The sequence below is a fragment of the Cynara cardunculus genome (genome assembly GCF_001531365.2).
Source record: "Cynara cardunculus var. scolymus isolate 2C chromosome LG 10, CcrdV1, whole genome shotgun sequence".
NCBI classification, from domain to species: domain Eukaryota; kingdom Viridiplantae; phylum Streptophyta; class Magnoliopsida; order Asterales; family Asteraceae; genus Cynara; species Cynara cardunculus.
This window is the reverse complement of record NC_037537.1, coordinates 1093514-1108533: the sequence shown is the minus strand read 5'-3', so window position 1 is coordinate 1108533 and position 15020 is coordinate 1093514. Positions and strand designations below refer to the sequence as shown.

The window sequence follows — 15020 nt, the reverse complement described above, 5'->3', positions numbered from 1 at the left end:
ACAAAKACGAATTTCCGACGAGCCTTAAGAGACAAAGTAATTGCCCTGGCCCAAGCCAAGTAGTTATCGCCCTTCAAGATTACGTGGGTAATCAGATTTCCGGGTTGATCTCCAGAACCAAGATAGAACGGCGATGTTGGATCGATCTTCCCGTCCTCCGCCATTGATAATATAGCTGTGGAGCAAAGCAAGAAATTGGCACGGTTGAAAAAAAAAATTAGGGTTTATGTGGCTCTGATACCATGTAAGGAATCAATTTTCCTTGCCTCCTTTTTATTGAGAGATATATCAAATATATATACAAGTATAAACATCAATTACGCCTAAACATAAGCCTACACTTTTTGACTTACTATAATACAAATTATACACAAAATACATCCTAAAATAGGCTTAATAACTACCTTAAATGGTACCATGGATCATGTCAAGGTTCATCCCATATACATGTAAGAAAAATGTAAATCTATATACCGCTTTTGGTATCAAGCAATGTGCTAAATTGATGTTGTATTTGAGTACCTTTTATGTTCACTTATTCATGGGTTCATGAGATCAGGCTTGTATTAGGGCTCGTTATAAGTTCGTGACCGGATTGCGAAATTTCTAATGCCTCAAATTTTGGCCTGGTCGTATTTTGAGAACCTGCCAAACTCTACTTAAATTTGTTTGGGCTTGAGACTCTGTGTCAATTTCTATGCACATTCATCATTTCTCATGATGACTTGGTCAAAGAAGAAAAAAAAGAAGGCCAAAACATATTCTCACCAACATTTTGATCAAGTCTCCTTTTATCACAAAGTTTATGACTGGTGTGGATGTTTGGATTCAAGTTAAAAAATGTACAATGTAAGCGGTAAGTGCTTTTTCACAATTGAATTCATTTACTTTATTTGACTTCTCTCACCATTGGCAAAAGAGTTTAAGGTGGGAAGAGGTGAATGAATTTGATCAAGCTTCATGAAACAATTATACCTTGAATCTGAATGTTATATTTGTCTAAAAAATGATGAACTTAACATGTAAGTGAAAATTTATCTTTAAATGGTCTTCTATTATAGATTTTGCTATGCTGACTTATGTCTTTGTGGTTTAGCTTTTGGAATACAATGGAATTAAGTACATTTAACGGTTTTTGCAGCCTACCTTTCAGGGAAGATTGAGTCGCGACTCAGGGTTTCTTGGGCAGAATATGTTGATCCACAGGAACCTATGGCGGTCAGTGTGTTATGTGCTATCACTATGCTCTATTTTTAAGACTTATGTTGTGTGTATATTTGGTCTATAAGTTTTTCATAGATGCATATCTTACTGTTATGAGTTTTCTTCTTTATGTTACCTTTCTTGTTATTTATGAGTTCGAGAAATAAAAAGAAAAATGTCTCATAATGGTACAACATTAGGTAAATAAAAAGAAGACTTTAGACTTGGGGTAGACTAAGTTTGAAAAAGAAGACTTCAGACTTATGGTGAGCGAAGTCTGAAGGAAAACTTCAGACTTCGAGTGAGCTAAGTCTGGAAAAGAAGACTTTAGACTTCGGGTGAGCTAAGTCTGAAAAGGAAGACTTCAGACTTTGGGTACGCGAAGTTTGAAAAGGAAGACTTCGGAGTTACAAGTCTGAAGAGTTATAATTAAGAGTTGCACTTCAGAGTTATAAGTCTGAAGAGTTATTTTTAAGAGTTATAATTAAGAGTTGCACTTCAGAGTTATAAGTCNTGCACTTCAGAGTTATAAGTCTGAAGAGTTATTTTTAAGAGTTATAATTAAGAGTTGCACTTCAGAGTTATAAGTCTGAAGAGTTATTTTTAAGAATTATACTTTAGAGTTGCACTTCAGAGTTATTCTTCGGAGTTATACTTCAGAGTTGCACTTCAGACGTAAAACTTGTATCATATAGAGCAAGACCACCCAGAGCCCCTCTAGTCCTTAAGAATCAAAGACTCTCTGCTCCTACCAATCAGAGCAAAGCCAACCAAAAACAAGGTCAATTAGAAGCAAGGCCAACAAAAAGGCAAAGCCAACCAGAGCCTTTGGTTCGTCTATGTAGAGCCTTTAGGTCAAGAATACTTAAAGAATTGAGTTCCAATTACAACCAGAGACCCTTTGATTAAATATGAATATCAACCAGAGCCCCTCTAGTTCTTTTAACATGGATTGGAATATTTTTCCAAGGTTCAAATAAACAACAGAAGTAAAGCCATCAGAGGTCAGGCCAACCAAAGCTCCTCTGGTTATAAAACAATTCATTTTATCACGTCAATAAGATGCGATAACCTTATTCCTCGCATCACACAGCTATGATAACTCATGATCATCGCATCATAAGGATGCGATAACAAAACCCCATGATCAAAAAGATCATAATTTCCATAAATTGATTATGTCACCCTTATCACAAATTTATCTAGCTCCTGAATATGTCACCCTTATTTCAAATTTATCAGCTCCTGATTATGCCACCCTTATTTCAAATTTACCCAGCTCCTTGATATGTCACCCTTATTTCAACACATAATATAATCAATGATAAAAAAAACCACCATTTTGCCAATAATAACATCAAAGCAGTTTCATAACAGTAACTCATATAAAAAACCATACGGTTTTATACCCAGTCTCACCATCATGCTCAAATAGCATCCAAAAATAGTTTTATCATCATCCTCATGTAAGAACCATATGGTTCAAATTTCAAATACCAAATAAGAAAAGTTAATAAACTAAGCTCACCTTTATTTTCACGTAGATGAAGATGAATTAACACATCAACAAGATTTCAAATAGAAATCACAGAATCAGCTTTTCTTTCGCTCCCTTACAGGTTTGTTTTTCACTCAAGAGAACACACACAGAGAAAATCTTTCTTATCCTTCTTATTTACTTCTTCCACATCCCAATGAGATAATAGACAATTATCTCATAATAATACTATTCTAAAACAATGAGGCAGTGGGAGTTTAAAACATTTTAAGCACATTAACACATTAAACCCCCACTTACCATCTCCTTTCAAAAACAACCCCAAATCAATATAACCAAATAACCCGGTTATCACAATGTAACTTCATTATATGCTTGTGTCATGACATTGTTGCTTTGTATTCATTAATGAATCCATTTTGTTCGGTTTTCAGGTGGTTTGTACGCATTTGACCTAGTTCGGGTACCCAACACAAGTTATAAATTCAAATCTTTTTAGAAACACCTACGCATCAATTTGATAATTAACAGTATGTTTAAGTAAGAATCATCAGGATGTCCTATAAATATGGTACTATACCACCACATGAAGTATGGAACAACATATTGAACTTCAAACCTAGAAATGATTGCACAAGTTAGAAACAACACAAGATCGATAGCCACACATGCACACACACGACACGTTCAACGCCCACCCAACGTCGTCATAGTAACTTCATTAAATGTACTCGAGTCACTAGCCGATGTATCAAACTTCTTTGTATAACTTTCTCTGCAAAAACCTGGTTCTTTAGGTTCAGGTAGCTCCATTTTCTCATAACTTAACATGGAATATACTGTAGACATTTTTGGCCGATCTTCGGGATATTGTTGCACACACAAAAGGGCTACTTGAATACATCTTATAACTTGATTTCCGTCGGATGACTCTTGTACTAGATTTGGGTCTAGTATCTCTAGGGGAACTCTTCTGTTCCAAAGCATCCATGCCTGAACTAAGCAGTATTCCAGAAACACTTGGTGAGATCGATCGATTAAAATGCAAATGCATCTGTGTGTATATAGTTCTATATATATATATATATATATATATTGCACTTTATAGAATGTGTGCATTTACAGCGGTAAACACAAAAGCACATAATCATAGGTTATAAGTATCAATAGTAGCAGTCATTGGAACACTACAACAAAATTGAGTTTATGAGACGTAAAAGAATGTTTGAGTGTCCCGATAGACTTTCTACAGGACACTTTAACATTTTTATAGGACTTAGGGTTATAGGACTAAACACTAAAGCATCCTATATCTATAGGTATTACAATAATTTTATAGGACGTTTGGACGTTTTAGTAAGTTTATAAGTGTTCTCTTAGCTAATTTATAGCAGACACTTTGAGAAAAAAATACAAAAGTCCTATAAAAATGTGTTTATCTGACATTTTCCCAAAGTGTCCAATAAAATAACCAATACAATACTTTATTCTAAAAATATATTAGAAAATTGTTAAAACATCCTATAAATTTATTGTAACACTTTAGATATGACGTTTTATTATTTGCTGCTACAAAATTAAGTTCTACAAAATAATCTATTAGAACACTTAGGCGTTGTTTACCAACATTTACCCAGGTAATTGTTTACGGGCAAAATTTAAAACCATCAATTACTTACCGGGTAAGATTTTAGTCTACCAAAACGGTATCGTATGCAACAACTAACCTGGTAAGTGTTAATCGTGGTAAGAGTCGTTGCCGTCACTTACCGGGCAAGACTCTCAGTCCTTGCCTTCGGTCTTACCGGGTAAGATTCTTAGTTCTTGTCATATTGATTCGGTAAGGTAATGTGACTTGGTAAGCGCTTACCCGAATAAGCGTTTGATAAACGGCCCCTTACACACTTTTAGCGTTCTGTAAACCCGATTTTGTTGTCGTAGAATAACGTAGTTAGTAGATAGAGTAGTTGTGAATGGAACTTACATGTCCTAAAAGGTTAAGATCATGATCAGGATGATGAAATGCCCAATTCTTCTGGCCGCTTAAAATTTCCAGCACTATAACACCAAAGCTGTAAACATCTGATTTCACCGAATAATGACCATTCATTGCGTATTCTGGAGACATATAACCGCTGTCGATAGAGCGAGTACGTCAAGAAATGGACATAAAATCAGTATATATGTTGCACATCAAGCATATGAAATTAAGACAACTTACTAGGTCCCTATTATTCTCTTGGTCATTTCTTGTATTTGATCTGTTCCAAATATACGAGCGATGCCAAAATCTGAAATTTTCGGGTTCAACTCACTGTCTAGTAAGATGTTACTAGTTTTTAGATCTCTGTGGATGATTCTCAACCTCGAATCTTGATGAAGATAAAGCAAACCTCGTGCAACACCCTTAATGATGTGGTAGCGCTTTCTCCAGGTCAATAGTTTCCGCGTTGGTTTATCTGTGTATGCAAAGAACTAAGTTGGAAAAAGATTGTGTAATTCAAATTTATGGGGGAGATGAAATACTCCGGTAACCGTTCATCTGGATGGTATGCACATTCATATACAAGTAATTGAAGCTGTTTTTTTGTTTTTTTATGCATGTGTTCATTATGCACATGTGCTGCTGTGCATATGCATGTGTGCATGTTACAAAATACAGTCTAGAAGAAAAATTACTAGCCAAGGTGTTCCTCAGTTTTTCATTTGTATACGATTTTCCTGTATATATAAACTTACCATAGATGAAGTTGTTTAAGCTTTTATTAGGCAAATACTCATAGACTAGCATTGTTTCATCCCCTTCAATGCAGCAACCCAAGAGCTTGACCAGGTTGCGATGTTGTAACTTTGCAATCAAAGTAATCTCGTTCTTCAACTCTTCAACGCCTTGTATCGACTTCTCTAAAAGCCTCTTAACCGCTATCTCTTGTCCATTCGATAATTCACCCTGTGGCATAACATGGTGATAAAAGATAGTAAATGGACACTTACAAGACGTCATTCGGGATTTTAGTGACCAGTACAAAACATTTGTGCAGTGATCACTCGAGAAACCTCGTTTTGTTCAAAAATCTTCCTAACAAGCGCTACGTGAAGTGATACCTTATAGACAGAACCGAAACCGCCTTGTCCAATCTTGTTTCTTTCAGAAAAATTGTTGCAGGCAAGAAATATGGTATCAAGATCAAATAGAGGTAGTTGAAAGCCTTCATCTTGAGTTTCTTCCATTTGTTGGAAACTCCCACTATGTTGAGCTGTTACAAAGTGATACAATATTAACTGGTCAGCCAATATTTACATGACTGATGAAGCAGCTGAATGCTATGATCAAAACAAAAGTATGCAATACAAATGAACATCTAATAGATTAAGCAACTAGAGATATTATGCAACAAGAGTACCTTTAGAGCTACGTCCTATTTGGTCTTTTCTTTTTTCCCTCATTATCCAACTGATGTACCATATGGTACCAATAGATAGAAGCAGTACTCCAATAACGGTTGCCACGGAGACAATCTTGACTGTTATTCGTTTCCTCTTAGCATCAGCAATGGACTCTGAGAGTTTTCACAAACCAGCAAATTAAGATATATGTAAATCTGATGAAAGTGGATGAACACAAGATTAAACGGTACATATAGCCTCAAGGGATGACCCTCAAGTTGGCCTTGTGAAGGTTGGAAAAGGAAGTCTTTGCACATACAAAGGAATAACCTTTATCGGTTGCTTCTTGGCTTTGTACAAACCAATGGATCGAAAAATTGAATTGTGGTGCTCGACCTTGGAGAAACGAGTTAGAAAGTTAAGATGACATACGTAATTCAGCATGTGCCATCCGTATGTAGATCTGCTCCCCACCACCAGGGAGGTTCTTCAAATCAACCAAATCACCGATCCAAACCACGCATCGACTGCCATTTCCATAAACATTAAGATTAGCATAAGCCATACAGCTACAATTTTTCAAACACTTGGCTTTACATTCATCATCTGTGTAATTTGCCCAAACAGTTGGATCATCTGGTAACTTCAATCCGTCGTACTTCACAAATCCATCTCGATGACTACAGTCCAGTTCGTGTCTCCTCCTACAACCACCTGAATAACTAAATAATCCCCAATCCTGTGGTGATTCGGGTGTAAACCCACTCAAACACTTGCAACTACTTAGTGAATAACAGCTCCCATACCGCCCACATTTCATATAGCTATCGCAAGGTTCACTGTTGAACGTTATCAGAAGGTTCCAATCTTTACTTGTATTAACCCTCCACGTATAACACTCAAGTAAACCCATGGGTGAAATCACAAATCTTGATAGAATGGCGTCATCCAATATTTTGAATTTGTAGTAAAGCTCTACGGAATTGTAAACAAATATGGCTTGGAACAATGGATTTGCAGTCAACCTGATGCTGCCACTAAACGAGCTCCCATCAAACGGTCCCCATCTGTATAGTTTCTGTGAACCATGTCGTAGAACCAACTGCGGTGCTTCCGGTGGGTCCAGGCTAAACGAATACTGACCATCTGAAGGATCTTCACTGCTCTTCCACGACCTAACGAACCGGTGCAATCTCACATCCAGTTTCCATCCCAGCTTAAAATCTGGTAAAAGGGTGTCAGTAGGAAAATCGAAGCTTTCCCAGAATAGAGCGCCATTGCTTCTGCCATTTCTAACTACAAGGTTTCCCGAGTCTAATAACTGCAGAACCGGAGTGAAACTTCTCGCAGCAACGGGTATGTTATTGGTCGACCACAAAGTACCCAGTGAGCGATTATAAAGGATTAAAACTCCATTTTCATTCAACGTTAGTTTTCCAAACGAGTCCGGCACAGGGTTGTTCCTGTTGGCCACCCAAACCACCGTAAGCGGTAGGTTGTGAAACCAAATTCCCAGATAGCGACCTCCGGAGGAACCATTACCAGGACTGAAGAACCCAAATTCAAATCTTTTGTTCGACGAAATTAACGTGAGCCCGTCAGTGAAGTTTTGGTGGGGTTTCAAGGTGTCTGCTGAAAGGGAGGTTTGCAAGTTTACAGAAATGAGCAAATATAGAAGTGTGAGGAGCAACCAAGTGCTCATCTTTTGCGGGTTTGAAGTACTTGATCGATTAGTTTTCATAGTAAAATTCCAAAAGTGGATTCATATAGTCTCTATTTGTGAGAGATGATCAACGATTCAATGGAGCATTCGAAAAGTTCTTTATTGACTGGACCATATATATATACTAATACATTTGCTAACCACGTTATTATATAATAATCTTGATTTTCTATCTCCATCTAGTATGGCATGAAGACTTTAATAGTAATAGATACTATGAGTCTGAATCATACAAGTGGGTTTATCGATCTTTCGTGTAAATCTAGAGTTAAACATTCTAGGTGATCTGCATAAAATCTGAAAATGGGAAACTAAACATGCACAAAAGAGCTATTAGCTATGATCAGGTATAATATCAGTACAACACTTCAGTTCTAATTCCATTCCATCTTTGGTTTTTCACTAATATTCTTATTGTGATCGATTGCTTCATCAAGATTTATCCGAAACCCGAAGGCCATTTTCTAGAAGTTTGTGGTCATAGATCCGAAATTGATATGTCACGATGACTTTCAAGTGAATGGTGTGATTAGGCAACTTGTAAATGTTTAATAGCCAATGATCACAGCTTTTTTATTAATCTAATATTGTTTGGGAACCAAAAACTGAGAATTACAGCAACAATCTAATGTGTAGTTCTTTGTCCTAATTCTCCAGTGTGCTGAATAGTTAATTCTGGATTAGGTATAACACCACATGAAACAATAAACAAAGTGGTCTTAATCAAATCTTGAACAAAGGAAAAACAGGCTCACGGAATATCATAAGTCTGATAAGATCCTCTCCCCTCATTTTTCTGCAGAAATTAATGCTTGTTAATTGGAGATAGCCATATAGGAATGATATATTGAACATTATCTGACCACTGGGTCCTGTAGCTCGGCCCAAGAGGTTCAGCCACGTCTGTGTGGTTAGAGGATTATAGGTGTTGGCCAACACAAAAAACCATATATTTGTCATCTACTCCATTTAACTTTTTCCTGATGTCTTCTTTTTGATCCTGATATTCTGCGTGGTATGCATCAAAAGACTACAAATCTTTTCTTGGGACTAATCGTGGTGGTAGCGCTTTTCATGGGACGTAGGGCGTGTCGATTTTCAATCACGAAGTTAATCGTTTTCAATGGCCGTCATGATATTTAACTCATTAGTTATCATCACGCGCAAATCATCAAATTTACCATCTAGAAACATATGGAGTGTTGTTGAAGATTATTGTCCTGAAGAATCTCAATTGAACGAAGCACAAAAAAACGTCGTTAAGAGTGGAACTTTTATAACTAATTCATAAACTAATTTTTATACATCTAAACGGAAATTTAACAATAAGATCAAAAAATAAATGATCTCATGTTTGTTAAAATACGACTTTAATATTATTAAGACGTTTTTCATGTAAAAACGCTACATCTTATCGGGTTTCTTTATTCACATGTGATTGTATGGTATGGTATATATCTATTTATAATGCATTTTTTAAATTTTTATTCGGATATTAAATAGATAAAAGAATAGAAGGTACATTAAAGAATTAATTTTTATTTTAGAAAATATGTGACACCCACACCCACCACATGATCCTTAAAGAAGTAGAAAAGGTTATAATAGAATCTTGTCGATTTAGTTAAGAAGCTTTTTACACAAGAACTAAATTTTTATTCAAAATATATCGAGGGGTGGACACATTTTGTTTTGTTTATGTTTTTTATGTATCGATAATAAATAACAGATTAAATTGATAAAATCTAAATTAACTTTTTTCGACACTTGAAGGCATCCTCCACCTCATTTCATTCGTTTCTTACCCGTTATTATCTTCTAGAGTTTATATTCGGTTTTAGAGTATGTATATATGTAGCGTATATATGTAGTATGCATGTGAGTTCCGGATATATGTATCTCTGTATATGTATAAACTATATATATATATATATGTATGTATATTTGTGTGTGTATGTAGTAGTATCTATTGATGGAGATATATGTATCTATGTATATGTATGTGTGTACTCCTTATATGTGTATATCTATGTACGTATGTATAAGAGTAGTATCTACTGATACATATATGTAGTACATGTATATAGTAGTATTTATATATCTATATACATGTCTTATATGTAGTATTTATGTTTGTACTGTACATATTTATCTATGTTAACTTTATGTATGTAATCGATATATGTTTGTACTTGTTATATGTATAAACTAGATGTAGATATGTATAATAGTAGTAACTATTGATAGATATATGTGGTGGGTGTCAGGCCCGTCCTTGGGAGTGTGTGTCGGGCGCATGTCCAGGGCCCACATGAAATAAGGGTCCAATTTTTTTAGTATATAATAGTAATTCAAAAAAACTTAGAAGATAAAAGAAACACAATTTTTTAGTACCTAATATAGGACTCAAAAAGAATTTAGTGTTATATTAAAGTCCCATAGATGCATTAATTAATTAAATTGGAGAAAAAACATGTAAAAAATTAATTGGTTCTTCATTATATAGTATTGTTTATTGTTTCCTTAAATTTTTTATCTAGTACAGTAGTATCAAAGTCTAAAACTATTTGCCTAGAAAATCTTGATATATTCTCTATCATTCATCTCCTAGTGACTCTTTTGATTATTTTATTCACATGAATTCTATTTTTGTATTATAATATATTAAATATAGATTTCTTGTTATTATCTAAAAAAACTCTTAATTTTGAAAAAAAAAATACCAACCATAAAATGTGGTCCAACTTATATATATATATAAAGAGAGAGGTTCATTCAAGAGAAAACTGACTAGTTTGTGATAACCGTGAGATCCAATCTTAACCACAAATCAATAGATAAATTAGAAAATTTATAATTTTGGTAATTTTGAATTAAAATTTTAATGCAAGGACATTTTAGGTATTTTATCTTCTCTTTTCTCTCTCCGTCCCCCGTCCTCCGGCTACCATCCTTCGGTGATACCACTGTGATATCTAAAAATATTGACTCTGTTAAACAAAAGACACAGTGTGATACCTAAGCACATATAAGATACATTGTGATACCATTGTGATATCACCGGAGGACGGTAGCCGGGGGACAGAGAGAGGAGTGATGAGAGATGAGAAAATGATCTTGCATTAAAATTTTAATTCAAAATTACCAAAATTACAAATTTTCTAATTTATCTATTGATTTGTAGTTGAGGTTGGACCTCACGCTTAAATTAAAATGTCTATATATATATATATATATATGGGTCTAATCAAATGAGAACTAGATAGTTTGTAATAAATGTGAGGTCTAATATGAGCCAATTATTTTAGATAATTAATGTTATTTACTAAAATAAAATAAAGGGTAAATTAGTAAATTATGTTGATTATTAAATTACTTTAATTAGTTTAATATTCCATTTTAATTTAATTAGGTTAATTATTTTAATATATGTAGATATACACACATACACATACACATACACATACACATACACATACACATACACATACACATACACAAACACATAGGGACCAAATTCAGAGGCCTTCTCCGACACCCACCACCACTCCGTTGACCTCCTCCAGTCATCTTGTCTGACCAAGACGCCGTCTCCGATGATTGACCACTAAGTACTCACTTGTGACAGTGGTACCATAGTTGGTATCACAATGGACTCAAAGTTTATTTGGTGTGTTTTGGGTATCACGTTATATATGTTTTTTGTATTTTGGGTATCATATTATGTATGTTTTTTGTATTTTGGGTATCACATGGTGTTGGTCGGAGGTAGGAGAGAGAGGGAGGAGAGATAAAAAAAATTAAAATACCTAAAATACCCTTTAATTATAATTTTAAGTCAAATTACCAAAAATATTAATTTCTTAATTTATCCATTAATTTGTCGTTTGAGATTGGATCTCACGATTATCACAAACTAATCAGTTCTCCCTTAGATGGACTCATATATATATATATATATATATATATATATATATATATATACACACACACACACCTATATAGTCAATAATGTATGAAAAGTATGGATAGTTCTGAAGATGAGGTTTACTTTGCAAACAATGTTATTTGTACAAACCTTATTCAATCAATCATAATTTTTATTTTATTTTTGTAATTATGAGAGGTTGATTAATCATTTTCATTGTGGGGTTGTTATTTTTGGATATTATCATCTTCATTATATTAATTTTAAATAAATACATGAAACAGTTTAATTAAAATTCTATAAGTATTATATGAACAATTTCATCTAGAAAATTACTATACGAAACAATTTCAAAATACTAAACAATTTCATAAAACAAAATCATTAAATTAAACAATAAAATCGACGGATAGGGGTAGTTTGCACGGGGCCTAATCAAATGAGAACTAATTAGTTTATAGTAACCGTGAGATCAAATCTCAACCACAAATCAATAGATAAATTATGAAATTTATAATTTTGGTAATTTTTGATTAAAATTATAATGCAAGGGTATTTTAGGTATTTTCCCGCATCTCTCCTATCTCCTCTCTTCTCTCTCCGTCCTCCGGCCTCCGGCCACCGTCCTCCGGTGATACCACAGTGGTATCACAATGCATCATATATGTGATTGGGTATTACACTGTGGTCGTTTGTGCGGTCGATCGAATATGTAACACAGTAGTATCACAATGCATCTTATATGTGCTTGAGTATCACACTGTGGTATCACCGGAGGATGGTGGCCGGAGACCCGAGGACGGTGGCCGAAAGACGGGGACGGAGAGAAAAGAGAGGAGAAAGTAAAGAAAATACTTAAAATGTCCTTGCATTAAAATTTTAATTAAAAATTACCAAAATTATAAATTTCCTAATTTATCTATTGATTTGTGGTTGAGATTGGATCTCACGGTTACCACAAACTAACCAGTTCTCCCTTGAATGGGCCCCGTTTGCACGGTTTGTACAAATATGGGTGGTTTGCATTTGATCGCTCCTCTAGTTTAGAGTTGAATGTAATTTTTGTTAGAAAAATATAACATAACTTTGGAGATGCCCTAAACGTTTAAAACAATGATGAAAAACATTAACATGAGATGAGATGAAACTCAACTGATCTACATTGATTTTCATATAATGTTACTTTGAATAGTCAACATTGTGACCCCAAATAATGTGAATGTTTATATTAAAGGTATACCATAGGGACGTTTTTTATGTTGGAACAGATTGATGATACCATGTAAAAATGATATCCTTAAAGCATCTCCAACAGATTCACACAGACTTTCTCCAAAACGGAGAACCAAAAGACAAAATTTCCAAAAGGAGTTACATTCATCTCCAGTAGATTATTATACAGAATCCAACATGGATTATAATATTAAAATATTTCATTAATCTATTAAAATATTATCTCTCTCTAAATATCTATTTTTAAAGTTTCGCATTAGGGTCACATTTAGTAATAATTTTTGGGGTGTTCTCCATATAGGGGAGCGAGTGATCAGTCAGCAGCAAGCGACTAGCCCATTGCCTACGACAGTCTTGCTTATATATAAGTGATTGTTGATGTTATCAAAATGTCGGTCGTGAGCTATGTGGAGTGATAAAAAATGGGATCTATTGGGATTTGCGTGTGGGAGAAGTTAATTTCAATTAGCTTGCCCCTCACCTACACGGGAGGTAGAGCAGAGCCACTGAGGGTATGGAGTCGTTTCGATCAATATGGCATGGATTTTTTCTTTGGACATTTTGTTTGGGCCTTGTTGTTGACTATCACTCGCCTTCGCTCGCTTGCTTTGATTCCCAACACAAATACTCATTTTGTTGATTGAAAGAGAATAAGTGTTATTCATTTACAACCAACTGTCTTGTCTGTCCCAAACCCCCCCCCCCCCCGGCGCAGCTCAATATCACAACCAATATGGTCCGCTTTAATTGATGCCTAACACAATGACACTCTGCTCATGCTCCAAATATAATAAACCATTCTCTTTCTCTCTCCTACTTTCTACATTTTGGAGATGGTTTTGGGTAAGCCATTGGAGCAAAATATTAGCTCAAAATCCTCATTTTTCATTTTGGAGAAGCTTTTGGAGATGCTCTTAGATAATATTAATTTAGAAATAATTACTTATTGATTTTGAGTTTAGGAATACATGAACCGGTTTTATATAAATTATTAGTATTCTTGAATTCAATGTTATTTATTATTGATAAAAACAATATATTGAAGATCTCTCGGACCCTTTTTTACATCTCATCTAGGGCTTATAAAATCTCAAGAACGAGCCTGGTGGATGTATGCATATGTATATGTGTAGTATGCATGTTAACTAAATATATGTAATTATGTATGTACATACTTATATGTATGTATGTATATCCATGTGCGTATGTGTATTTACTGCATATACACATAGGGTTGGGTTCACGTGAGACCAGCTTGTTTTCGTGAGACCCGTGAGACCACATTTTTACACGTAAACTTCACAGCAAAAACACTGTAAATGTTAGAAAAAAATCGAACCTTCACAGCATAAACACTGTGAAGGTTAAAAAAAGTCACCTTCACAGCATTTTGCTGTGAAATTTCAAGTGTAAAAAGCTGGTCTCACGGTTCTCACGAAAACAGGCTGGTCTCACATGATCACAAGTCTATACACATATATAATACGTGGATGTATGTAGTATGTATCTACATGAATGTACGTAGGTATTTGTATCTAGGTACACACATATTTGTATTTACTAGATAAATATGTATGTTTGTATATATGTACGTATTCATATGTAAATATGTATGTATACATCTATAAGTATGTACGTATATTTTTATTACATTTATACCAAAACCAAATGAAAATCACCGAAGGGTTTAAATCCGTTTAAGAAATTAAGAAAATTAAATAAAATTACTAGCGGATTACCGAAGGATTTTAAAATTTCGTTGATGATTTAAATAAAAATTTAAATTAAATTTTTATTTATTTATTTTACTAGTGGAATTTAAACAGTTTTAAAAATGTATGTAATTTATCGATAAATTCGTAGTAATAAAGAAATCTTAGTTAAATTTACTATCAAGATAGGTCAAGGGCGCGTCGGAACGGCCTGTAGCTACTTATGTGGCGTTTGTTTTTTAAGAGGTGCTGAATTCTGAAGTCTGAATTCACTTCTGAATTTTAAGAGGTGGTGCTGAAGTCTGAAATCTGAATCAGTCAGACTGTTTGTTTTTA

At 34.4% G+C, this 15020-nt stretch overlaps 1 protein-coding gene across 1 annotated transcript; it reads right to left on the bottom strand.

Annotated features, from left to right (window-relative positions):
- Positions 1–3235: 3235 nt before the first annotated feature.
- On the bottom strand, positions 3236–7790 carry LOC112520408 (G-type lectin S-receptor-like serine/threonine-protein kinase At4g27290). Its single transcript, XM_025128791.1, has 7 exons — positions 6521–7790; positions 6106–6261; positions 5807–5958; positions 5441–5651; positions 4923–5160; positions 4686–4836; positions 3236–3694 (listed from the first exon to the last, which is right to left on the bottom strand). The coding sequence occupies exons 1-7, from the start codon at positions 7788–7790 to the stop codon at positions 3389–3391; spliced, it is 2484 nt and encodes an 827-aa protein (XP_024984559.1). The 3' UTR covers positions 3236–3388.
- Between the last annotated feature and the right edge of the window lie 7230 nt (positions 7791–15020).

Excerpts from the sequence above, each read along its gene's own strand:
- LOC112520408 (XM_025128791.1), bottom strand. The coding sequence starts at position 7,790 with ATGAGCACTTGGTTGCTCCTCACACTTCTATATTTGCTCATTTCTGTA. Across the intron at positions 5,959-6,105 it reads AATAGGACGTAGCTCTAAAG|CTCAACATAGTGGGAGTTTC; the intron begins GTACTCTTGTTG and ends ACTTTGTAACAG. Across the intron at positions 3,695-4,685 it reads ATCTTAACCTTTTAGGACAT|GCATGGATGCTTTGGAACAG; the intron begins GTAAGTTCCATT and ends TGCTTAGTTCAG.